At 34.9% G+C, this 27,255-nt stretch overlaps 1 protein-coding gene across 3 annotated transcripts in view; it reads left to right on the top strand.

Moving 5' to 3' along the window:
* Positions 1–7,076: 7,076 nt before the first annotated feature.
* The window catches only part of LOC150104992 (uncharacterized), a 768,027-nt gene continuing 747,848 nt past the window's right edge, over positions 7,077–27,255 (top strand). For all 3 annotated transcript variants that reach the window (XM_090395452.1, XM_090395451.1, XM_090395453.1), the window contains exon 1: positions 7,077–7,440. In XM_090395452.1, coding sequence (XP_090251578.1) covers positions 7,297–7,440 — 144 coding nt within the window. In that variant the 5' untranslated portion in view covers positions 7,077–7,296. The remainder of the gene's footprint in view (positions 7,441–27,255) is intronic.

The following is a 27,255-nucleotide window of genomic DNA, read 5'->3' as shown; positions in this document are numbered from 1 at the left end:
AAATTCTCAATCTGGCTTCATAATCATTATTCCACAATCCTGATATTGTTATTGTTTCTCTCTCTTCCCCCCCCCCCCCCCACTGTATCAGAATCACCATGGAAACCAGGAGACCAGACCTATGCGCAGTAGTCCAAGTGAGGTCTTATCAAGGCCTTGTAAAGGGGCAAATGAACCTTTACATGTCAAGGTTTGTTCATCGGTAAAATCTTATTTTCTTAATTCGCGAGTTTAGGAATCAACTTTTTCCGAAATTTATTTTTTGTGTTGAAATTTGGTAATATGCAGAAACTTCACTGCCTCGAGCAGATCGATTTCATAGGTGACCTAACACATTTTGCAGTAGCAGCCTGGCTTAATTGTTTAACAGCAAGTGCATATAGGTAATTGTGTGCCTTTTGCATGTTCTTGCAAACTTATTTGTATTGGGCAACTTTAAGTGTAAATAAATATTTTAAATCCATCATATGGATAATTCGAAAGCGAAAGAATTCAGAAGATTCTGAAAACTCAAAAAGTAAAGCTAATTTAATTGATTACTGCATTGCTGCCGAAAAGACAATGGCGCAAGACTAGAAGAAAAAAAAAGTTGAGAATTGAAATTTGCAGTGATGAAAGTAAATAATAAGCAAGTGTGTCTTTGTGTAACAGAGTTTTGGTGATATAAAAGAATGCAACTTTACGCAACACTTTAACAAGGATGAATGCTGTTCTTGTTATCATTCAGGGAGTGAGAGGTGTGATTGAAGTCTGATTAGCGGAATAATGAATTACTGACCATTTAAAACTATATATTTAGAAATTTATGTACATTTAATCTTACAAATATATTTATTTTACAAATGATATTCTATCTTTTTCAATTTAGCTACTTGGATACAAATTCTACCCCACGATTCTTCTTTATGAACTGGTCAATAACATCGTCATAGAAAGTTGGTTGTAACTTAATTTTACAAAGCAACACGCACACTTGTAAAGGCTGTCTGAAGCTCACTGGCTAGAGCTACTTTGGCTGCGTATGGACTTTGTGTTTAAGACGACGTGAAGGGAGGGGAAATGGCTATGCGCGCGCATGAAATCACAGTGCTACAGCGAGGACCTGGCAGCTCGCAGCTCCCTTAACCGAGCAAGCCAAGGTAGCTTGGACTAGACGAGCAAGCATCGGCCTTCGATACACAACGCAAAGCTCAATTATTGCCGCTCAAGCTTAAGACGTCTTCTGTCTACAAAAATAAAATCCTAAATGGAATGCTTATAAATGCATGCATTTATTAACAAATAATATTACTTCTTTCTCAAGTAATGAGCTTGCGCAGCAAGCATAGCAAGCATGGAGAATTCGCAACTGAACTTTAGTAATTTTCATAGTGAATTTGATGTAAAATTTCAAGTTGATAACCAAAATCGGTTATCAACTTGGTGAAGTTGGCAGCCTCAAAGCACAACTTCATTAACAAAAGAGAGGCCTAAAAAGATTTTTATCATCAATGGAACTAGTTATTATTATTATTATTTGACACCTCCAGGGAGTCCAAAGACTCATCAAGGGAGAGTGTGCCAACATCATCGAACGATTGTCCCCTTCCGACTACTAACCGCGCTCAAACTTACTTAACTGAGTAGCAGAGGCTCTACCAATCGACCAACCTTTGCCGGCAAAAAAAATCATGGCAGGAGGGTAACAGCAATAGCCGAGCCTCAGTTAGAACTTCACTGGCTACAGCATTGCCATCCATTACCCTCCAAGGGTATTCGGCTCTCCTCATCTCAAAGCCTGGTGATCTTAAACTGGTTATGTTAACTAGGTATAAATCAGCTCGAATTCTTGCTGAAAAAAAAAAAATGAAAATTTTCCCGATGCTGAACTAGTTCAAAGAAATATTGATTGTGGTCATTGAAACTCTGTTGGAGAATTATGATTAAAAATAAAAGATACTCTTCAAAAGGTAAATAATTTACAATTAAGTGGAAGAACAACTGTTAGCAGAATGCCAGAGTTAGCGAAGGACAAAAAATCAGTCGCTTGAACAACTAAACTACTGTACTGTATTTTTCCTTAGCACTAGATCAACAGATGTTAGTGACACTGCGCAGTTGATATTTTGGGTTCGATATGTGACTTCAGATATTCAAGTTAGGAAAGAAATGCTTGGCATTTGTGGATTACGAGATCGAATATGTGGAAAAGATATCTTTAAAAACTTTCTTGAAATGTTAAAAATATTAATCAGGATTAAAAAAAAAAAAAAAATTGTCACAACAGACGATGCTCCCGCAATAATTGAGACCAAATTAGGATTTGTTTCTCTTTTGAAGCAGCATTTAAATAAAAACAACTTGAAGTCCACGCTGCCATCTTTTATGCTCAGCTTGTCTAAAAGCGATTAACTGAAAAATGTGTTGGACATTGTTGTAAAAATTGTGAAGTATATTAGAAGTTGAAGCTCTCTCATTCATGGACAGTTTGTTTAGTCTTTAAAGAAAACCGGTGACTGCACTTTTGATGATCTTACTGATTTTACAAATGTAAAATGGTTAAATAAATGAAAAGTCTTGAATTGTTGAAAAAGGTAAGACTGAAAATTTCCCTGAAATTGAAACTTTTTCATGACAGTGTGATTTGCACTTGTGCGACGTAATGGTCTACTTGAGTAATATGAATACGAAGCTTCAGAGAAGAGGTAAAATAATAAGCGAGCAATCACAGTCTATTCCTGAATTTCAATTAAAGCTGAATCTCTTTGCAAAACAGTTCCAAAAGAACGATTTGACACATTTTGCAAATATGAGTAGTTTTCTAGAAAATAAGGACTATGATTTCTATGATGTTGAACTTAATCTCTGTGTAAACTGGATCAAAAATCTATCTCAAAAATTTGAATGACGTTTCTCCGAACTTGAATATTTGAAATTGATATTTGATTTGATTATTTGATCCATTTCAGTTTGACGTATTAAATTCCAGTAAGGAAATTATATATTTTTTTGTCTTTGGATCAGTATGGATTTGAAGACGAAATGTTACACTTTGCGGGGCAAAGTGTAGAACACGTAAAATGTAAAGAAAAGTGTTCTATCAAAGAGATGCTCATTAAGCATAGATATTAAGCCAAATGTCATGAAACTTGTCGATGAAAAACCCCATGAACTTTCACATTGAGGATAAGTTAAAATACAATTATTTTAATTAACATGTTTCAATCATTATTATTTATTTAATTTGTTTGCATAATGTGCCAACGTTTCTTTCATGTGAACACTATGAAAAATAAGTTGCCTACTCCTGGGCTATACATTTGTTCTGAGATTACTAGATTGGATAATTTCGAATGTCATATTTCTCATTTGCACGTATACGCCTCAGTTTGTTTATTATGTGCAAAGAATATCCAGAATTGAAGTGTGAAACTTCACTACACTTCTGGTACCTATTTTGTAGTCAAAAATTCAATATTTTTATATGCTATCACCCGGTCCTCTTATGCATCATTTTGGGAAAAGCTTCGAGAATTTTTCTCGTGAAAGTCATACAGTAGTAAATTGTTGGCTTATTTGCGTCTGCAAGCATTTCCTGAGTAAACTCCTTCCTCCACAAATTAGTAGGTTGAATGGTTGAAGCGGGTATGACGTCATTCATCGTTATTTTTATCCAGTTTGCCAATGTAACTTTCTCTCTCAGAATAATGTAACATATTTGACTTCTGATATATAATTCAAGATTTTTTAAAATATTTCTAAAATTTTAAAAATACAGCATTTGCCTTTAAACGCTTTTTAACACACACACACACACACACACACTTTAATAGAATTTACTCCGGTTCTGTTCTCCAGCTTTCTTAAAGCACCGATGTCAGTAAGACTTATAAATACTTGGTTCATGTTGAAACTGGAATCACACACGGTCTCTACATTTTTATACTGCTTTCTTTGGATGTCTGTAAAGTAAATTAAAGAATATTAGTTAAAATATAAAATTATGTGCAAAATATGGTTTGGCATTTAAAAAAATACAAAATTATAGTAGTTTAAAAATTCATATAATTAATTATTCCAACCGAATAGGCTCTGCATCAAAGTGACTTTATGTTTTCATCCTGTCCGATTTTGAGTATATCAAAATCAAAATCTTTGAGGCGTTGATGTGGGGCATGATCCAAAAAACGTTGGGAAATACTGCGTTAGATAAAGTTCCCTGTAATTTTCTTGTTATTCATGCCTAGAATAATTTTTGCTCTGCCTATCAGTTATCATGGTGCTTCGTGAATGTGCGACGCACTAGCAGCTGTAAATTTCGCGGCATAATATACTGTTGCACGATCGCGCAAGCGCGCAGCTTTCACCGAATTTCGACAGCAAGCCATGTCAAATGCGGATAATGGTTTCAGCAGAGAGAGCCTTCAGGTCTAAATACACCTGATCCGGAAATGTCTTGGGGGGGGGGGGGTTATATTTTGAAGTATTTAAGTATTACCGGCTCTAGAAGATTAGAAGATGCACATTATAATCAATCATAGAAGATAAAACTTCCAACTTACTTGGGTGGGGGGGGGGGGGGGTGGGGGGGGGGGGGGGTGGGGGGGGGGGGGGGTGGGGGGGGGGGGGGGTGGGGGGGGGGGGGGGTGGGGGGGGGGGGGGGTGGGGGGGGGGGGGGGTGGGGGGGGGGGGGGGTGGGGGGGGGGGGGGGTGGGGGGGGGGGGGGGTGGGGGGGGGGGGGGGTGGGGGGGGGGGGGGGTGGGGGGGGGGGGGGGTGGGGGGGGGGGGGGGTGGGGGGGGGGGGGGGTGGGGGGGGGGGGGGGTGGGGGGGGGGGGGGGTGGGGGGGGGGGGGGGTGGGGGGGGGGGGGGGTGGGGGGGGGGGGGGGTGGGGGGGGGGGGGGGTGGGGGGGGGGGGGGGTGGGGGGGGGGGGGGGTGGGGGGGGGGGGGGGTGGGGGGGGGGGGGGGTGGGGGGGGGGGGGGGTGGGGGGGGGGGGGGGTGGGGGGGGGGGGGGGTGGGGGGGGGGGGGGGTGGGGGGGGGGGGGGGTGGGGGGGGGGGGGGGTAAGTTATAACCCGTAATCTTTTTGATTTATCATGGGGAAAAAAATAGTTACTGAAATAGGAATTATAGCAAATTTTCCATTGGCCTATAATAGATTTTACTCATAGTAAACAAAAACAGTCCAAAAATTGTATCTCACAAATAAATAAATAAAAATAAAAAAAATAAAATAAAAGTCCATTTCATTCATACCGACTGTATTCTAAAGTTCTGGTTTCCGCAATAAAATATGTTACTTTGCCACCTTAAATTAAATTAACTTTGTTTATGTTTTCATAATGATATTTATAAATACCATTTTTGCAGTCTATTTCGTTTATCGATAAATGTACGGAATAACAAATACAGTTAATGTCACCTACATTAAGTTCTCATTTTCTCCATAATTAAGTATGTATTTTATAATTTATTTATTTTTATTTTCTTTATTGTATATTGGCCCTCATATTATGACGAGTTACACAATGATAAAAACAATTGTAGTTAAATGTATTTTTATGATAAAAAATTTCAACCAACGAGTCTTTAACCAACGTTCATTACACTATATTTCAGCAAAATGTTCATATCATGATGTTAATTTTATACTACTTTTTCATTATTGATATATGGTAATTTGGTTGTCAGCTTATTTCCGAGCGTAATACTAAATTTACATGTACATTAGCATTTATAGAGCAATACTTACCAAGAACAGAAAAGAGAAAATAAAAAAGTTCATTATGTAGCAAATGGAAATACTAACATTCGTTCTACATAACCGGTTTAAAGTTTTCCGGGAAAAGGCGTCGCCGAATCCTTTTGTATGCACATTGCAGCCATAACTTATTACGTCTAGGAATAATAATAATAATAATAATAATAATAATAATAATAATAATAATAATAATAATAATAAATAAGGGGGAAAATAGAAAACAATATAATTCCTTGAGATGTTTTTTTTAAAGTAGGTTCATAGATGATCAGAGTGAATATTCCGAGAGTCAGAGAAATGATTTTTTTAAATTAGTTTTATATAATAAATGAAAAGAGGTCTAAATAACTTCTTTTTCGTTCACTTCTCTTGTCTACTTTTATGCTGGTTTTAGTGGAGGGATGTTGAAACTATCCAGGCTACTACTAACGTCCAAGTTACTGTACCTGATAATGAAGGAAATACTCTTCAGTTCTCTCGTTAAGAGGAACTAATAATAGAAAAAATTGCCGCTTCGCATCATGTTTCGACACGTGATGTCCATCTAAGGAAACATGACTTAAGGCCTTCTTCTAGCATACCGGTCGTAAAAAGATGACAGCTAAGGAAGATTGATTTTTGTCTTTCCAAGGAAAATCTGGGTGCTGCAATAACAACATTATTACGTTAGCGCTATTTGGTCAAATACAATATTTTATTTATTGACATGCAAGTAAAGCTTCTAATATTATCAGCTGTGTAGCCTTCATTTCTCGATTATTTACTCATCATCATCTTTTTAGAGATAATCCTAAGAGTTATAACTCCTCTTATCTAGAGAGATGAATGGTTGAAAAATAACAAATATATATTTTGGTGTAAGCTTATGACGTAATTTGGGCAACTGTACGCTACATGAGCCTCCACAGTCACAAACGCACGCGGTGACTAGTAGGTCACTGCTAGCAAGTCTTTTCTGTTTAGAATAGGAGATGATGGCAAAAGATGTTCCGAGTAAGGAAATAAATGAAAAGAAAGGAGAAAAAGACGAGAAAATCTACTGAAACGCAGTAAAAAGGAGAGAACGCAAGGACGATTTAGTTAAGCATCCACAGGATAGTTCTTGGTGATGTAGGGCTTAAGCCAGCTGCTACTGAAAGTGGATCTCCCGTGTTGTCAAAGTTGAGGAAATGAACTCTTGCGGGGGCGCACACATAACGCTGCCAGAACTCCCTTTCACTTGGGACCTCGCTTGCGCCTGTGCGTTTCTCGGCTGGGCCGAAGGCCAAAACTTCACGAAGTTATAAGTCTGCAAGTGAGAAGGTTTGAGGCCTCAGTTTAGAGCCGTTAAACGAGCTTTAAAGACACCTCCTTTCCGTCAGTATGCTTCATTTGTCCTCTTATATTCCGTGATTTGCTTTTTTTCCAACTTTCATATCTTGGACTTCAGCATATGCTCTTCCTGTTTTTCGTGTTCACTTTGTAGCAGAAGCAGTGTGTGATGCCAGTGCAGTATAAACGTGAATTGCTGTGAAGCATTACCACAAGGAAAGAAGGAGAGAGAGAAAGAGAGCAAGGATGTCCACGACCCCGGAAGAAGTGACGGACAGGTCGGCTAGCGATACTGCCATCAGTACGGAGGGCAGGTCGCCAGCCACTACAACCATCAGTACAATTGCTGTACAGTCAGGAAATACAAGAATTGTGATAGCATTGTTGCAAGTAAGTGTATTTTTTTTTATTTCAGCAAATTGGCATCACATTATCATTTTATAGCATCGTGAGTTTTTCTCTCATATTCTAAAAATAGCCGGAAGTTGATGAAGCAACAGGCTTATTTCAAGTTTATCAATTCTCAACGCCAGTAACTTCTTTAATTGTAAACATTTTACTGACGCTTCTACACAGACGACCAAAATAACGCATGTAGTAAGTTAACTGTAATGTAAGCCAGGTCCTAAAAATAAGAAATTTTGACTGCCTGACAGAGAAAGGAAATAGTCAACTTGCAGTAAAGGTAGAACTAAGAGGATCACAATGATTATATTGCACCTTAAAAATAGAGTTAAGTTTTAGTGAAATGAGAGATTAAAAGATCTTTTAAGGATATGAAAATAATAATAATAATGATATATAAACAATTGCAATATGAACGTCAACCTATAAATATTATAAGAAATAAACTTCATGGTAATTTTATCGATATTTTAAGTGAAGCTCATATTGTTTAATATTTGACTCAAAGCAGACGAACAAAGTTTGCGTTTGTAATATTGAAAATGAAATATTACATTTTTTTACTGCATAAAAAGAGTAAATTAGTAACCAGTTAGTTTCGTCATATGTAAATAGAATCCCCAGAATCTGATAAATGAATCTAAATATTTTTCACATACATCTTGTTTCGGTTTTATTTGGCAACCTACCGTAATTTTTTTTTTTTTATTGAATTGACAAAATATTGCTATGCTTTGAAACGGACTGCATATATTAACATAATTTTTGCTATTTGGAGAAATCAAAAATTATTCTTTGTTTAATAAAACATGTTTTATTTTATTTAATTAATTAACTTATTTATTTATTTTGGAACAAATAAACAAGTTAGAGCTGCAAAATACAGTTCTAACTTGTTGATTGCAAGGCGAAATCATGCAGAAGAGTGTGATGATTACTCTGTCAACTACGGGACGTATTGACCATAAGTATATTAGTCAGCAGATTTTAGTGTTCAGTTGAATTTAGCATGACTAAACATTATTAGTATTGAATTCGCTTAGGAATCTTATTGAGAAGAAGCGAGACTTTTTTATTTTATTTTATTTTTATTTTTTTTTTTCATACTCCATGAACCGCTTAGGAGAGATAATATTAGATAGGGAGTTAGGAGCAGGGAGCATTGGCAGCTAGAAAGCCTGGACAAATATTCTGATACCCAGTTTTACAACATGCAAGAAATGCTAGCCCAAGAAGTCTGTAGATTCGCATTCTGTCCTGAAACTAAATATATGTAAAACCGTTTATGCTTCTAAAAATATAAAGAAGTAGGTGGCAAATGATTTTCATCGTTCAGCCACCACTGCTACCAACAATTTACTTAATAGAGACCTGAAGTAGACAATGTTTGAACTAAATAGGGCTTCTGCTTTATCAAAATTTTTTTTTGTCGGAAACCAGAATTGGTTGCATGCAAAAATATTTTTGGACCTTCCTGAGTAGGATTGAATCTTCTGATGATTCAGAAGACCGATATTCATTTCACTCACTTCATGCATTTTTGTATATTTTAATGATGTTTGTTTATCAGACTTTCCATGTATACTTTTCTCTCTCGCCTCTAAATTTGCTAACACACGTACACTAGCCGATATGACACGATTCACTTCCAAATCAGAGAAACCTTTTCTTCTTCATTCATGTACTCCTGTTTCTTTATTTTATTTTATTTTTCCGAAACAATCTCCTTCATATATGTATCTTTCCTTAAAAAGCACAACATAATAGATGCTAAAATCAAAATAAAATTACTTTTTCTTTGCAACTTTCTACTTATCCATAGTGCTGATGTAATATAGATTAAATAACCTTTTATGTTTAGGACGACTACAAAAAATTTGATTCATATTAATTAATTGCCAACCTGAACATTCATTTTGATGCGACTATAAATTCTTAACCCTGCGGCTGATCTAACAGATACAAACAAATTGTTTAATATAAATATTCTTACACATATCAGTGTATAGCTTTGAGGTCATCATGAGTAATTGCGCATGCATATATTATGAGTAATATTCCACACTGTTTATGCGGTCAGTTTTGGTTCAACACGTGTTATGTAAAGGTGTGTGATAGTGCATAGTAAATTGTATCTGAGAGATACCGCGACCTCCGATGTCAGTATAGTATTGGTTTAATTGTTTCTTTTTATTATTATTATTATTATTATTTGCCGTTGAAAATGGCTAGAAAAATATATGAATTGGATAATCCATCAGATGTCGGAGAGATTCAGCGATTTTGTTACTCGAGTCCGATGATGAGAATGATAAAGAGTCGAATGTGAAAGTGATATTCGATAGTAAATTGTATCTGAGAGATACCGCGAACTCCGATGTCAGTATAGTATTGGTTTAGTTGTTGTTGTTTTTCTTTGTTTCTTTGTTCAATAATTTCTAGATTGTAACTGAAAATAAATAAATCATCATGTACTATATTTGCAGTGTTTTTTTTTTTTTTTTTTTTAAGTTTTATCGCATTTTAACACATACTAGTAATAAATGTATCTCTCTCAGATACACGCGACCTACGCTGCAATTTTTTCGACCGCGACCTCCGCGGTCGAAATTTCTGTTGTTTAATCTTCCAAGACAAAAGAAAGATTAAAGCGGCAACTAATGAATTAACTTAACGAATTAAAATAATCGATTGTTTAGATTGAAAACACGGCCTATTTGAACTCATGTGACCGAAGTGTCCCCGATGTGAATCCAAATAAGCCGTTTTTTAAATTTTCACTCTTTCATGGATGTTTGGAAATTTTTAGTTGGATGTTGACTTTTAAGTGAAGATCTGAGGGCTAGAGAATCCTGGTCTCTAGAGTATGATTCCAGACCAGCCCTTAGCTACCCATAGTACTGCTGCATCATAGATAATCAACCTTGCGAGTGGGATTCTTATCATATCATTAAAAATGATATGAAGAACTAGGTTAATAAAATTTGATATACAGGATTTTCTTACCATATCTTAAATCACATAGCATAGGTTTCTTGTATTCTCTTTCCTAAGGATAGAAAGAGTCTCTTGCATTTGGTATAAATATATAGTATACTGCGTCCTCATATTTAGAAGCAGCTTAAGGGCTGTGTTGACCCTCTTATTTAAGGGAATTGCATTGTGGGATTTTGCCTTGTAAAAATGTTAATAGCTAAGATATCAAATTCAAGCAGTCTTGTCTTACCTGAATAATAGAGTTATTCAGGTAAGTCAGTAAATTCACTATGCACTTTAACAGAAAGTAAGGTAGAGATTGGTAGAGCTGCACGAAATCTAGGTCTAGTAGTGCGTAATAACTAGTGTTTATATCCACTATATAAACAGATTATTTGTTTGCATTTAAGCATCTGCTTAAATTTGCATGAATGGAGTTTAGAATGGGTTGGAAGTTTGGACAACTATGCATTACTACATCAAGAATAAGGAGTATAAAAACTTATTTCTTTTTTGCAAAAGCAAACAAAACAAAAGACAAATAAAATTACAAATATTGACTGGCCTAATCGATCTTCTGATATTATTATATTTTTATGTATAATTTGTTTTCCAAGCAGGAATTTAAGCACGCTATGCATCAAGATTTCATTAAGGTTTTCTGAAACCTAAGTAAAGGTTCTGAAGGAAACCCAATTAAATTTCAGGACATTTATTGAGGTCTCGTGAATTCTCAGTATCCAGCCCCTTTTATGTTATTCATCCGATTAGTTTTAATTGATTACTAATTATATCATTATTGAGATCATTCATTTATGCCTATCATTATAACTAATGAACAATGAGATATTGTCACATATTGAATTTCAAAGTTGAGGAAGAAGCAGCTCGTTATCTTCTCTATTGACATTCAGTGATTGAATCAGCTTTAGCATATCAGGCGTGTGCAGTCGGTGGAGATCTGGCGTTATCCACCCGCGAGCAGGTTTATTTTCCCATTTCTTTCAGCTATTTCCTGTTAGTTTATCCTCTTTTAAACTGCTCTTATACATGAAGTCATGAAAGAATAGTTTCGGATACGAAAGAACCATTAGCGCATATTTAGAGATGGATTTATTTATTTATTTATTTTTTCAATGCCTACCGTCTTGTGCAGATTTGGTGACTGCATATGCTTGAGAATTTTACGGGACCTTTTTTTTTTTTTTTAGCATGAACATTAAGTAATAAAAAAAGGAAATTATTTGAACCCTTTGAAAAATAAAATATTATTTTTTTTTTTTACAATCAAATATGTCATATATGTCTAGGGTAGAAAACATAGTTTTGATTTTTCGCGCACTGAAACTTTTTAAATGCGAAATTTCTTTACTTGTAGGATGAAATCAATATTTATTTTCACTTGTGGCGCTGTTTTTATTCTTTTTATGTCCATTCTGTTCTTATTGTCAATCCATACCTTATGATATAATGAAAGCATTATTTTCATGAGAACATTAGAGTTTGGTATTGCTATTATTATTATTAAGTCCCTCCAAGGGGACCAAGGAGTCACTGCAGGAATCATTGACTCACATGCAAATATATCGCATGCCTCTCCTTGACTTTTACTGAATAATTATTGTAATCTCAAAGATGCTGCGAATATCAATCTGGTGTCCATTGTTCAGCATTGATTGTCCAGTAAGATAAACGATCACTTACGGTAGCTGTGATTCCCTTAACCTTTACACAATGCTGCAAAATTGCATTGGTGAGACTAATTACTATATCTCGTGAATTTAAAATACATGAATATCTTATGCAGTTAAATGCTCTAACTCATACCTACTGAAATTCCACCCACTATAACACTGCTACTTCCATATGATACTAGCTAATTCATCTTCAGCTGAAAAGCCACACACACACACACACACACACACACACACCAAAAAAAAAAAAAAACTGAAATGAATGATGATTGGGAGTTGATAAAAGTTTGATGGTGATTGGGAGTTGGAATATGGTTGTCAGAGGCTGTGATTCAAACCGAATTGAAATTCATTTTAAGTACGTTATAACAGATTTTTTTAAAAATTTTTTAAAATATATATATAACAGAAATGCGACATCTTATTTTTTTTTTTATGTTAAGTGGCCAAAATAGACCAGCATACGAAAAACTATTGTAATTCATATCGTCTATAAAGTTGTATTGGTCATCTAAAATACGTTTATATTTCTTTAGCAATGCGTTTATATATACAGTATATATTTTATTTTGTTTTGAATTTATGACATATTTTGTCAGATTCGAAGGACCCAGCTTAATGTCAAAATCTTTGAACTTTAGAGAAAGAGAGAATCCATTTTAGGGCAATGACCGATTGCAAACACGCTATGCTATCATGAGAAATTACGTAACGAGATTTAAAAACCGCAGCAAGATTTTCGTAACCCTTTGCAATGGTCATTAGAAAGCAGACTTGAGTGAAAAATCGATCCGTTCTCGTCATGTATTTTAATACCACATGAAAACGGAACATTAGTAAATCAGATACAAGGAAAGAATGGCTGAAGGAAGACCAAGGTAAATTTAACTTATAAATAATGTTTTAACGTTTGCTATATAAAGAAACAGGCTACTAGCAGGTGCAGTGACATGATTAAATATTATCATTGCTGTTTTCCTCACACGTAATAAATATATCTCCATGATTATATATTCCCTAAAAAAATTATTTAAAAAAAAGTTGATTTATTTATTTATTATTTTTTTTTTTTGAAGTTTGGAAAGAAAAATTTAGGCACATTCTAGATTTCTGTAGGGCGTTGAACCTAAGAATTTATTGGGAAGAGTTAAGAATCGTGTGTACGCGTCGTTTAGAAACGCTAATGCTCGCGAATCGTATTATTCAAACAGTAAAATAATTAATTACTTGTAGTTAGCAATCTTCAGTAGCCAATAAAATAAAAAAAAAAAACATCGTTTATTGACGATACCTTTCCCGAACGCTAGTGGGAAGTACAGAGCACGCAAAACATATTCTGCTATTGTGACGTTACATTATTTTAGTCAACAAACAAAAACTAATTTTTATTATTTACTGATGTTTTGTGTATTTCTTCTTTGTACTTTTTTTGTGACTATTCCCACCCACGAAATATTGTAAAGCTATAACACTTACTATGCCCACATACTATCGTGGGTAGACTAAGAGTTGCATGCTCCTGTAACCCTAATATATAGAACTCCTTTAAGTTGCATCGCCTCCAATTAGCAGGGTCATGTTTTCACACCAGTTGGCAAAGATTCTCTACCACTTAGATACATTCAGACTCAATATTGCGAATTAGGTACATTGCGAGTTGGTGACTTCAATGCTTTTAAAATTGTAATTTAAAAAATCGAGTTTTTAAAATTATAATATATTAGACAAATAAGAAAGAAAAATTCTAATTTTTCCAGCCAAAAATTGATCAATACCACTGATTTTTAATTGCTTTAAAACACAGGGTTTCACAGAATAATTCTGATATTTTAAATGCAAATATTTATTCAAAACAATTGTGATGCAGTTATAACAAATACTGTCAACAACAGTTTGGACTATAAAGATTTAAACTCCAAAGATTGATATAGTAACAGTTAAATTCACGTGTAGGCTTAACCAGGGCCGTCGCCATATTAGATCGCGCCCTGAGGCAAACAATTAAATATCGCTCCTGATGGATTATAAGACAAAAATTAAGAAAAGCTCCAATTGCTATTTTGTTTTTATTAAAAGAGAAACATGAATGCAAAAAACGATTACATAATAATATTAATTAAATGTTTGCTCTACGGAGATATCGTTTAAAAACTGTTTATAAGCTCTTCTAAATTTAAATTATAAGCTATGTCTGCCTCTATCGATATAGTTGCTAAACCAACCAATCTTTCTTGCTGTTCATTGGTGGGGTCATTGCTGTTCGCAAATAATTTTTTAATCAGTTTAAGCTTGGAAAAACTTCTTTCAGCACTTGCTACGCAATGGCTGAACGAGCGCTCTTATTAAGCCGCGCCGTGAGCCAGGCCTCTGTGCTACACCCTGCTGACGGTACTGGGCTTAACATGTGAAGGTTGGATCTCAGGTTTTGCAACGTGCGCCTTAACATTTCCGAGTAATCGTAGCTACAAGATCTCTAACATTGCCTTTTTAACTCTTGTAGTGGTTACTTCTGATATTTATACTTTTGCGTAATATTAAAAAAAAAAAAAAACGGAAAAAGGATACAATCGAAATGCAGATTGAAAATGAATCATTAGGCCCCCTCAAGCATATCTAATATCCAAGAAAAAAAGAAAAAAAAAGTTTGCTGTTTCTCTTGCAAGGCAAAGGAGGCTGAGTGCTTTGTCTTCGTACAGCATATTCAGCTTCAGGATTTACATATTTAATGGGTATGTGGAACTCCAAATACTCTAGTTACATTCCTTGACTTGTGGAATGCTGCATCTTCTGAAAATATGAGAAACTTGTAAAGATTCCGGTACAGCCATAATATAAAAGTAAAAATTATTACTTTCATAATTATATTGTGGCTATGTCGGAATAAGTAAAATATATAACAGAAACTACAGAAGCTTGATGCCAATACGAGAAAATTGTTCTTTTCTTCCATATTTTTATACATATTTACGAGTATAATTGTAACAAATTATTAAAATAAGGTTTTCTATATTATGACGTTTTTTCATCATTGACAGTTTCTTTAGATTGATTATACCACTGCTTGATATATTTATCACTGATTAACCCGATAGATTTGCTTCAACTGGATAAGTCGGAGCAAATCGGAATGGATATGAGGCTCAGTATAGTAACGAGGGTATGAAGCGCCTGTGACAAGTGTCTAACTTGCGTCCGCCTAACCCAAAAATGACAAAAATTTCGAAAAATTTAAATGTAACAAGTTAAATTTTACTAAATGCGATATGTTAAATACTTACTATTAACCCCATCAAAATGAGTTGCAGTGTGTTGCAGAGTTTGTGGGTCTAAAGCGGCGTATTGTCAAAATTTAAAAATACAATATAAAATAGCGGACTTTTATATTTATTTTATTTTATTTTTTTACGTTTTGCGTAAAAAATAAAAATAACGAGGGCGCCTCTTTCGCCACGCACTGATGAGGCAGATGTCATGGATAGGGGAGGGGGAGGTGCTGACCGACAGACATCAGAGGGTAGTAGTATATGGTGGAGTGGAGTTTAGATTGTCATATTGTCGAAATCTAAAAATACAATATAAAATAGCGGACTTTTATATCTATTTATTTATTTTTATTTTTTACGTTTTGCGTAAAAAATAAAAATTACGAGGGTGCCTCTTTTGCCACGCTCTCGTTACGACACTGATGAGGCTGATGTTATGAATAGAGGGGGGGCTGACCGACAGACATCAGAGGGTAGCATATGGTGGAGTGGAGTTTAGACAAATTCAAGTAACTAGTGAAGTGTCCCAAGGTTCTGTACTGGGGCACACTTCTATTCAGTTTGTATGTTAACGATATTGGGGAGTGGGGGAGAATATGCAATTCATTTGCTGATGATGCTAAACAGGGGAGCGCAATAGTTAATAAAGATGATGTGGACATTTTGCAGTATGATTTAAATAGACTGGAGTGAGTGATCACTTCAAAATCACTTAGATTTTGAAGAACATATATTTTATTAAACAATATTCATATTTCCATTTTTCCTGTTTTCTCATACAGGATTTCCACATAAGAATGGCAGTATTTGAAATAGAAATATTTTTCAGACCAAAATGTTGATCGTTACCTAACATGAAATACTTGTCTTCCCTTACTCCAAAAGTTTTGCATGCCTGTTGCATTCTAATCAATAATCGTCAAGATGATGGTAGTTTAACAAAGAACCTACGATTTTATGCACGCAAAAATTTGAGTCATTAAAGATAGGAATTATTATACCGCTTTATAATACTATGATTTGGCCACTACTTGACTATTGTGCTCGATTTCTTCAACTGGGTTTCTTTGGGATCAGGGGTGGTAGAGAGGAATGCAGAGACGAGTGACCAAGCTGGTAACATTTTAGCGGACTGTACCCTGTGAGGATAGACTGAAGGTGTGTGGATCGCAAAATCTGGTTGATTGGCGGAAAATAGGGGATATCGAGAGACTTAAGTTACTAAAGGGGTTCTGATATTGACACAAAAGAAATATTTCAATACATGACGAGTAGAGAGAGAGAGAGAGAGAGAGAAGTAGGGGTCACTCTCGGAAGTTGTGTAGAAGTGTGATTAGTAAAGGTGTGCAGGCTAGATATTATGCTAGGAGAGTGGTGAATGATTAGTATGGATTGCCAGAGGCAGTTGTGAGTACTCTGACAGTAAACGAGTTTAAGGCTAAGTATGATAGATGTTGTGTGGGTTTCCTGCAATGAATCTTCTAACTCCATGGTAGTTCCAGTAGTAATAATAGTCATGATAATAAATTGAACACGGGTCAGCGACTCAAAATTTTCCATACATAAAATGGTATCATTTTTGTTCAATCGTTGTCATCTTGACACTTACTGATTAGAATTAGAATTAGATAGGCGTGCAGAACTGTTTGAATAAATGGAGACAGCTGTTTTAGGCTAGGTAACGATCAACGATTTGGTCTGAAAAATATTCCCATTTTAAATACTGCCATTCTCATGCGGATATGGGAATATGGGTATTGTTTAAGAAAATAGAGATTCATAGCTCTAAATAAATCGAAATAAATAAAACAAAAGACTTTCTTAGTAGTACTCTTCTTAATCTTAATCTCTTTTCTGTTGCTGGCGTAGTTTTAATTTGCACTGTTGTTTTAAAATTAATGTTGAACCAGTAAGAAAATTTTAATTTCACTGTCATTTTAAAAAAAACGAGGTGTACAGTAGAGAGAGAGAAAGAGAGAGATGATCAGTTCTCATCTTCTGAGTTTGAATAATATGACCATATAAAATCTTGATTACCTACAAAAATGTTGATTACGTAAACTAAGCTTGATTAAGCAAAACTCTGAGGGGAGGGAGATAATTCCACTGCGCTTCTCAATTGTGTTTTCTTTCGCCTAATGCAGTATTTCCACTTAACCTCTTCATTCGATACTCACTTAAGCGACATTCAGTGTGTGTAATGTCGAGTAGGAGTCAGATACAGGTCAAGTTAAATGAGGATTTATTATACAATGAAGAATTACCATGGTTTTGATGTTTATGAACAAAATGTTCTTTCGAATTGATTTGATTTTGGTAAGCTGATTTCAAAAATTATAGTTTTCTTACATCATATACATTTTCTCCCCTGTAATTCGAATGATACGGTTCCCTGAAAACTTTCTGTAGTGTAGCATTCAGTCAGAACTAAAGTGGAATAATCGAATTGGGCTAACCACTAATAAATTGTTACACTTAATTTATTTTATATTTTGATGAAGGCCTGCGTACTCCTGGTAATTTCCATTACGCTTGGCCTGCAGAAGGCTATTTATTGTCTAATCACCGAACCAGAGGAACTTTTTTTCTTACTCTTTTCAGCTTATTCCAGACTTAATCGATATTTGCATAGACAAATAGGTTTTCCCCCCAGTAAGAAGTTCAGTTTTTAATCCCTCAACTCAGCAAAATCGTACAACATACTTGAATTGTATATTACAGATACTAGTTACGTATTTGGCTGGTGCTCATTTCTTATCTGGCACTCCGTAGAAATGCACCGAATCTCTACGAGAGTGAAAAGTGGAAACTTGCTGCATACTGATTTTTTTTTTTTTTTTAAAAAAAGTTTCGATGTTCTTATCGAAAATTTAAAAAAAAAAAAGATGTTAGAGGTTTTTTATTTTTATTTCGACGAAGTAAAAAGTAATAATAGACCGATTTTGTTGTTTCAACTAATGATACCGTCACCATCATGCCAATTGAACCCATCATCTCTCTCTCTCTCTCTGTAGTCTTGACCAATCACAATGACCTTTTCAAGCCGCGAGCAGCATCTATAATATAAACAAGTTGCAACTCGCAAATAGTTTTATTGTAGAGTGAGATTTCAGTAATGTCTTTCTGTTTTGGCTTTGTTCCAGATTACTTGCAATTATGTGTACTTTGTAGTTGTGGTTTTATTTATTGTGGTGGCTTCATCTCATGTATGTGTAAATAAAGTGATTTGGTTATATATCCTCGCACAGTTACTCTGTTCGTAAACAAACTCAAAACATCATTGGAATTTGAAAAAAAAAAAAAAGTGTATTATGCCTGTTTTAATGTTATTGTATTAAAATGATGGAGTCAAGCAATAAGAACGCGATAGTCTTAGTTATTCCAATAGGATGGAGTTGACCAAAGAACCATACCGATGCTTTTTATTTCTATATATATGGACTATAAAAGCGCCCAACTGTGAGAATGTTGCATTTGTAGTAGCAACGGTACCTTACGAACGTATACCAGGAGTTCCTAAGAAATAGCCATCGTTGATGTAAATCTGGTATCAACTGTGCATTATTATAACAGTGAAGAATGTGTATGTAGTGTTAATCTGCCATAGTAAGCCAATAAAGTTAAATATGTTTTGTTTCGTGACGATTTTTAAGACGCTTGAAAAAATAGAGTAGGATGTAACACATTTGTACTAAATTTTCTTCCACGGTTTGTACAATCTTCTAGATTAGACAAACCTGGATAGCTGAAATTGCTAAAAAAAACACTGCTTGTCTATCGAATCCCGATTAAGTCGTGAATGATTGTAAAAGCCTGCTCAAGATAAAACCAGAAAAAAAAAAAATCAACAATTCTAACTGTACACGATGATGCAAAAAAGTTTGGAATTTCAACACCTTCTTCCGCCTCAATTTTAACCACATATTTGAATATAAAATGCGAATACAAGTATTGAACTTTCATATTTATTGACTTTTTTTTTTCACAAAGACTCAAAAAAAAAAAATTTAAATGGCCATAGATTTATTTCAGAACGTCAAACAATAATGAAGTTTGGCTTCATCATTTTTGTATGTCCCAAAAAAGAGATTTCAATGAATGTTTCCAAATATATTAGAAACATTCGACAAAGTGTAATAATAAGTGTAAAAGCTCGTAATATAGTGGAACTTTTGGAGGGGTCGAATTTCCATAACAACTGTTAATATAAATGCTGGCCTGGTTGGCCGAGTGGTTAGCGTACCCGCTTTCCAACCAACATGTCACTGGCTCGAATCCCGCCGTGGGCATGGATGTTTATGATTGTCTTTATGTGGAAGACAAATTTCATCGCCCGGTGTGAGACCACCTCCCCCTCTTATTGGAGGCCTGAAGTGGCTTGGTAAAACTCCATGTTTGGTCTCTAGAGCTGGGTTTCCGAACTATGTAAAAATAAAAAATTACAAAAAATATGTAAAATTGACAAAAATGGAAAAAAAAAAAATCCTTGCCACCTACGGTACAAATGTACTATAGGGTTTAGTAATAACCTTTCATGGGTGGTAACCACATAAAAAAACCCAAAAAAACTCCAAATCCTGTCAAGTTCCCTTTTTTTTCTTTTATTAGTCTATTGAGAGTTCAAGTATCATAGCGTTACGACCGTTTCCAGTATTATATAAAAAGAGAGACGTGAAGAAATATTCATAAAATGTACATTTATTCTAATTAGTAAATTGATTTAAATAAACCATATAAACATGATTACTTAATAGTGGAATCAAAGTAAATTATTAATTATAGATTCACTTCTCATCAACTATTGTATGATTAATGTGCATTAAAATAGTGGAAAATATTCACTGGATAGGCTAAAAATAAAACTAATGATACAGAACTCAGTAACTCAATTGTTCAGAAAGCAATTATTTTCAGTTTTCAAGCATATCTTAGATAATGCTGTGATAATATGACTACTATAGATAACATAGGCAACAATCTTTGGTAAAGACTTTTACCATCCTTTTCTTAAATTCACCGCGTATTTATTTTAAGAAAATAAAAAAAAAATCTAAATATTACCAACAAGATATTTCATATTTATCATAATCACCATTTTCATTGCTTAAAAAGACGACTATTGAAATATAGTCGTCTCTCTCTCTCTCTTTCTCTCCATCAATTAAGTTTCTGGTATATCCTCCCAACATCTAGACAAGGGTCTAGATGTTGGGAGGAGATCGCTGTGAAAATAACGGGATTAACGACAAATGATAGTTTGACTATAGAGCGGTGTGTGTGTATGTGTGTGGTCACAGTGAAGCTCTGTGCTCCCACGCTGTATGACTCAGTTATAGCGTCATTTAGTTGCCTGGCGGAATCCCGCTGCATTCCCAAGATCTCATGCTGTGTGCTCGATTTTTAATCTTTTTATTTCTTATTTATCTTCATCTATTGCTCTGGTGTTTCTGAGAAACAAGTACAGTGAAACTTTCGATGTCGGGGTATATGACAGGAAGGGCGAGGGGATGTTGACAATTCAAGCAACATATAACAATTTCTATGTTCGTAAACCCACTCCTTTAAAAATCCGCGATACCCTAATTCATGCGCCCCCAGAAATAATAGTGAATAATTAAAAACTTGTTACGTCCTAAGTATAGGGATTATTCAGAAGTTACAGCTTTCAAGTTCCATAACTTCATCTGCAATTAACGAAACTAATTTTCGTTAGGCAAGTATGAACCTAAACTTTTTCTGTCGTTTTTTAGTTTACTAGTTAGCTCTACGGAGTTCCAAATCTCATTCGCCGGAGGTCCACACAATACCTATTAAATTAGCCTTCAGTGCACTCTTTTTGCTTCTACCGTCAACATATTCCAATCTCGCGCGCAAAAGGGAAAAATTGCCTGTTTCTCCTTTGCTGACTATACACTGTAACATACCTAATGATGAATACCAGGAATAACCCCGCATTTTTTCTAGCATAGTGAAAACATTTCTTTCTTAATCCTCCTCTTCTACCTTTTACGGTGTCGAGGTTACTTATTCTTGCAGCCGTAACCGTCTTTAGGATAAGGTGGTTGACCCTGTGCCTTCCGGTGTGTGCTATGTCGGTTTGCCTATTCTGGGAGACGAAAAATCCGAGTTTCTGGGTAAAAAAAAAAAAAAACCCTATCTCCGTATGAGACCAACTAACTCATCTTTAATCAAAAGAGACCAGATGAGGGTTCGTCACGTCACGTCACGTCACTGACGGGAATCGAACCCAGGTCTTTCCGACCAAAGGGCTTAGTCGACTGAGCTTTTATTTGTATAATCAACATGCTATGTACATTCGGAACTATATACAAATATTTACAATCTATGTACAATATTTGCATAGCATGGTTGTTGTTGTTTACATATTATTCTAATATGTTGACAATATCAGTTTGCAAGTACATTTTTTCTCTTTTTTTTTTACACATAATATTTTAGATATATCTATTTTCATATATGTTCCTAACCAATTACATTAGTTCTATATTTCTATTATTAACGACTCAGCTAGAGGCTCTTAGTGAAAACTCTACTATTCTATAAAATTCCTTGATCAATTTATTGCCTGTTTCATCTCATCCTCTTTTCTCCAAGTTATTTGTTGAACACTGCTACAACTTAAGTAAACAGTAACACCAATAATGGTCAATTTATTAGTACCAGATGAAAGACTCTGGATCTAACGATAAGTGCTAACTGGTGTAAAGTAAAGAAACGTTCCAAAAACAAAAGTAGATGTTTGATGTCCAGTTCTTTTCCAGGCTAACTAGCACACAGGTGAAAAAGGAAAGCCATAATAGTTATCCTATTAACAATCTCCATAACTTATAATGAAAAATATATTAAATGTTTCTAATATTAGTAATTCCATTTAAAAATAAAATTGATTTATCTAAAAGTAATTAGATTTATGGTTTGAAAGAGGCATTCTTTGACAAATAAAACATTAAAAAGCGTTTAATGATGATTTTTAATGATTACAAACGAAGTTTTAATAGTTGTATTAAATTAACATTTATCTGATCTGAAAATAATAAACAGGTGAAATTAACTGAAGCAATACGTGATTTAGTATATAATATGACCTCTGACATTTCTGAAGAGACGTACTACAGAAAATCAGATAACTAAGCACACATCGATGTCATTCATTGCAATGTAACCCTTATGTCACTTGCTTTAAAAACATCTTTGTCGAAAGATCCCCCTGGTATAGCGACGCGTTATATTTTATCAATGGCTCTTTATTATCGACAAGTTCGTATAGTCTTTCTGTTGCGTTTATCAAAATTGTGAGATTTTTCCTACACATTATACTTTTGTATAAACACCGATGAAAATGCTTAGGCGAAATTTGGCCAGTATTTTAATAGTACGGATTTTGGAATTGATGAATTAAAATTTATTAAAATCAATTACCACTGCTACAGTGGTAAATCGTAGTTATCTAAATTGAAAAACATACTCACATTTAATGATTTTTACACTCGAATGACTGTAAAGTGAAAAACTGATTCAAATAATCTTCAAGGTATAGGGAAGCACTTTTCTGTTTCTAATACTGAGAATAAAATATACTAGATTTCGATATTTACATGTACGCGATGTTTTATTAGGTGTTTGGATGAATATCTGTGTAGTGACGTTTACAATTCCTGGTATATACATCTCCTCTCCCTCCCACGACCACAATGGTTCCAGTTAGATAATTTTTAGAAAGACCATGAGGAAAGAAAATATCGTTAAAAATAGGTAGATTTTGATATCCTACAGCACTTTTGCTTACCAATAAACTGTATTCAGGTGAATTACGGAGTGAGTGATTCTATTTTTTGACTTTGGTAATGGTCGAGGACTGGGCAATACATTTCCACTCTGCGCGAGAGTCTGAAGACACACTATCGGATTTAGCAATTAGTTTATAAATACGATAGGAGAGAAGTAGTAATGGATTGATTTCAGTTAAGCGGCAACTCTAATCAAGATAACGTTAACCGAGCTGGTATTTTCTGTTGGGCAGTACGTAATACTTAAAATAGAAATGATCGCACGTAACTGACAAGTGCATTCAGCCTAATACAGGGTGAATGAATATTTAATTAATTACAGACGGAGCTTTTGAAATTGGTCTTGTGACGGATTGCTAGAAAACAAAACTGTACACAATAATAGATGTGGAAAGGTTTGTTTCGAGACATGAACCCAGATTCAGGGAATTTTACCGAATGGACAGCAAGTTTGACTTCAGAATATACGAGAATAGCATATTTGTAAAGATTAATAAGATAAATATCAAGTAGCAGTTGCTTTTACAAGAAAGAAATTTGGATATCAAAGTTGAAATATGAAAAAGATTTTGCGTTGAATGGTTACGTTGTCTTCCATTCATGCTCACTGTTAAGTGATTGAGTAATAAGTGAGCGATTGACAGATAGATCGAAATAAAAATTTAACCATTTCATGACAGGAGACTGGGATTCGAAAACGGTCCATGGTATCGGATGATTAGGACATTTATTATTATTTTTTAAAAAATCCCACGTATACGATCCTTCCATCTTTTGTTTTTTGAGAAAATTTATATAATTTATATCAGATTTTCTAAAGTTTCTACAGCGCGTTTCCTTTTAAGAGAACACGAAATAAAAATTGTTTATTTCTCCCAAGTCGAAATGGAGTTTCAAGGGGATCACCAAACCGCAATATCTTCCCATACTTTTTTGGAGAAATTAGGGAGACAGCCAGGCCACTTGCATATACCTAGGGGCGCGCCAGTAGTGTCCAGCGCCTTTGTGCGAAACTTTAGTTGGTGCCCCTATACCCAGTAGCACGCTAATAGTGTCCGGCGCCTGTGTGTAAAACTTTAATTGGCGCCCCTATCCCCCCTCCAATAAAAAAATCACTTTAAAAAAAACGTTTTTTTAAAGTATTTCCTCCTCTTTGGCGCCTTTACTATCCTGGCGCTGTGTGCGTCGCACACATTGCACATATGGCCGGCGCGCCTCTGCATATACCCGATTATGACACGCGCCCACATAAACACATTACATTAGCCTTAGTCCTATGTACTTTTTTGAACTGTGCTCTTCGGAGGGTACTCACGTCTTCTTCATAAATTATCTGGAAAACAGACAATAATTTATGTAGGCTCTAACCGTCTGTCAAATATTGATACCGCTTCCTGGACTATGCAATAACCAGTTTACCAGAATTGCTCATGCAAGATATGCATTCGAAATGTTTAACTTAGCTAACGAGATATATACAATATAGATTTTTGCATAAGGAAAAGTATGATTTCTTTGGATATTGTTTTCATGATGACAGAACATTAGGTCATAATGCTTGAGACATCTTAATGTGAATTTGCATAGAGATGTAGATAATTATGTAAACATACCATCTAAGTGGTGCTTACTTTCTGGTACCTGAAGTAAAAAATAATTCGATAAGTTAAAATCCTGGGAAATCTGTTTTTTTTTTTTTTAATTTCTGACTGGGACAATTCCGCCCCTAGGATTGGACTAAATAACGAAATAGCTCATGCGCAGTTTACAGTTTCAGTAAACAATCTGTATAATATCTGTATCTTTTGCTCTATACGTAATTCTTCCCTTCTGCTCCAACATCGTCTGAGATTTTTAGGGGAAAAAATTTGCATGATAGTTTAAATGTACTTTATAACAGGAGGAAGTGGGGATAGAAGAAGAGACAAGCAAGGGAAATACTGCTGTAAGCATACTTAGTGGTGTGATGTACAAGTGTATTCGTACACTATTAAATTTTATTTTAATTTAAAATTATTTACAATTTTAACATTATTTTAAACAAACAAAAATCCGCGAGAAGTATAATGAGCTGGAATACTCTGTTCAAGTGCACTGACCTGTCTAGTCTGTAATGCGAATTGCTATTTTCGTTAATACTTTGCTATCAGCTTACTATAATTTCATATAATCATTACGACAATCATTATATTCCTCCTACATGGCCACATCTTAACGTCTCAGTTTCTTCTCCTACTAAAAGAAGCTTGATTGTTATCATCTACGTGAGCGTCCCTTTAACTAGGCAATATGTAATAAGGTCATTTGGAGCGTAAGCAATATAATTAAGCCACCCCTATAAAGGCGCGGCATACAATCATACTCATTAAGATAATAATTCTAGTGAGGTCGACTTGTGCACTGAGCACAATATAAGAAAATAAAATAATAATAATAATTCAAAAATATTGCGATTTTTGACATTTGCAAAACAGCCTTGAAAAGAATGAAAAATATTTTCGAATTTGGCTACAGTTTATGCTAATTTGATTTAGAGCAACAAATTGAAACTGGCTACCTCCCTCATCCTGCCCCTAATTGAACATGTTCCAGACAGTTAGTATAATCCAGATATTCGCATACTGTGGGTTACGAACCGGAAAAGGACAAATTTGAATGGAAATAGCAAAAGCTGTTCTTTAAAATCTTAAATTAGCGCGATACATTAAGGCCTGAAAACAATTACAGCAGATAAAAATGAAAGTGATTTTGAAAGTGTCTGGTGTGAAATAAGAGAGATATTTACTTGGGGTGCGTGAACGAGATGAAAAAGAAATGTATAAGCAAATTAGTTTAGCTAGTGGATAAAAGGCGTTATGATAATGGGGGATTTCAATTTTCCAAATATAAATTGGAAAGAAGAAATAACTCATGGGAGAAAGGAAAGACAATTTCTTGAGTTCTTAAGGGGTCACTGTCTCGTACAGTTGGTGATGGAAGGAACTTGTGAGCAAAATGTACTGGATTTAGTAATAACGTCGGATAACGTAATTGTCAACAACTTCCACTGTTAGCGGTTTTCTGTAATTTGTAGAGAGTTGGGTTGTTTTGAATTATGGACGATGCAACCAAGATACAAGGCAGCGTACATGCCTGTCAGTTGTGTGTGTTCTTCTGGCCGGTTTGCCTCTTTTGCAGGATGAAAAACCCTGCTAGCTCCATATGACCAGCTAACTTACCATCCATTGGAGAGCTCTTAGAGTTTTTCTCCCGTCTTAGACGAAAGTAAACACATGCACACAGGTAAGTAAGGTTTCTCTCCGTTTTTCTCCAATGAAGAGTATTATAAAAATTTATAAAAATGAAGAAAAGTTCTTGGGGATTTTTTTCACAGAGGTGAAAAAAAAAAATCTCTCAACGTCCATACAGTACTGGATAACTCTCCTTCAGTTGAAAAGTCCCTATAAAGTTTCTTGCGTCGGTGATTGTATTCGATCATAGGCCTTTCCAAACTAATGGCAATTGTAGTGTCGTTTAAAATCGAATATTTGATTTAATTTTAAACGAATTTAATTTAAACTTATATTTGATTTTAAATCAAACCACATAAGGGATAAATAATAAGAATAAAGTAGTAGTTAAATATGGACACTCTAATCTTTATAGCGAATTATACAGAATAGCTGTATTTAACTGCAAAGAAGAATGATATAATCTGGAACATTTTTTAAAACTTCAAAAGCACATATGACTGCAGCCATTTCATTAGCTAAGAAGATAACGTATCATGTTCTCTATCGAGGTACGATTTTATTTGCGAAGTAATCCTGTGATTATGCTGACCGGTGTCAATTTCCAAACACAGCTGAATTAATTATATAAAAATAGTGATACACAACACTTTTTAAGCATTCCATAGAAGGAATGAATACTGAAAATAAACTTGCTTCATTTGCCTATTTATTTAGCGAATGTAGTTCCACCACTCGAATAAAGTAGCATTCCAACAAGGCTAAATGATATTAATTAATTAAAGTTTCCAGTCATTCTCTTTTTGAATTCATGGATGTGCGTGTTTAT

Source organism: Typopeltis vanoorti, chromosome 7 (genome assembly GCF_054136105.1).
Source record: "Typopeltis vanoorti isolate ZY-2024b chromosome 7, IOZ_Tvanoo_1.0, whole genome shotgun sequence".
Lineage (NCBI taxonomy): Eukaryota > Metazoa > Arthropoda > Arachnida > Uropygi > Thelyphonidae > Typopeltis > Typopeltis vanoorti.
The sequence above is the reverse complement of the archived record's forward strand: the minus strand, read 5'-3'. Positions and strand labels throughout refer to the sequence as shown.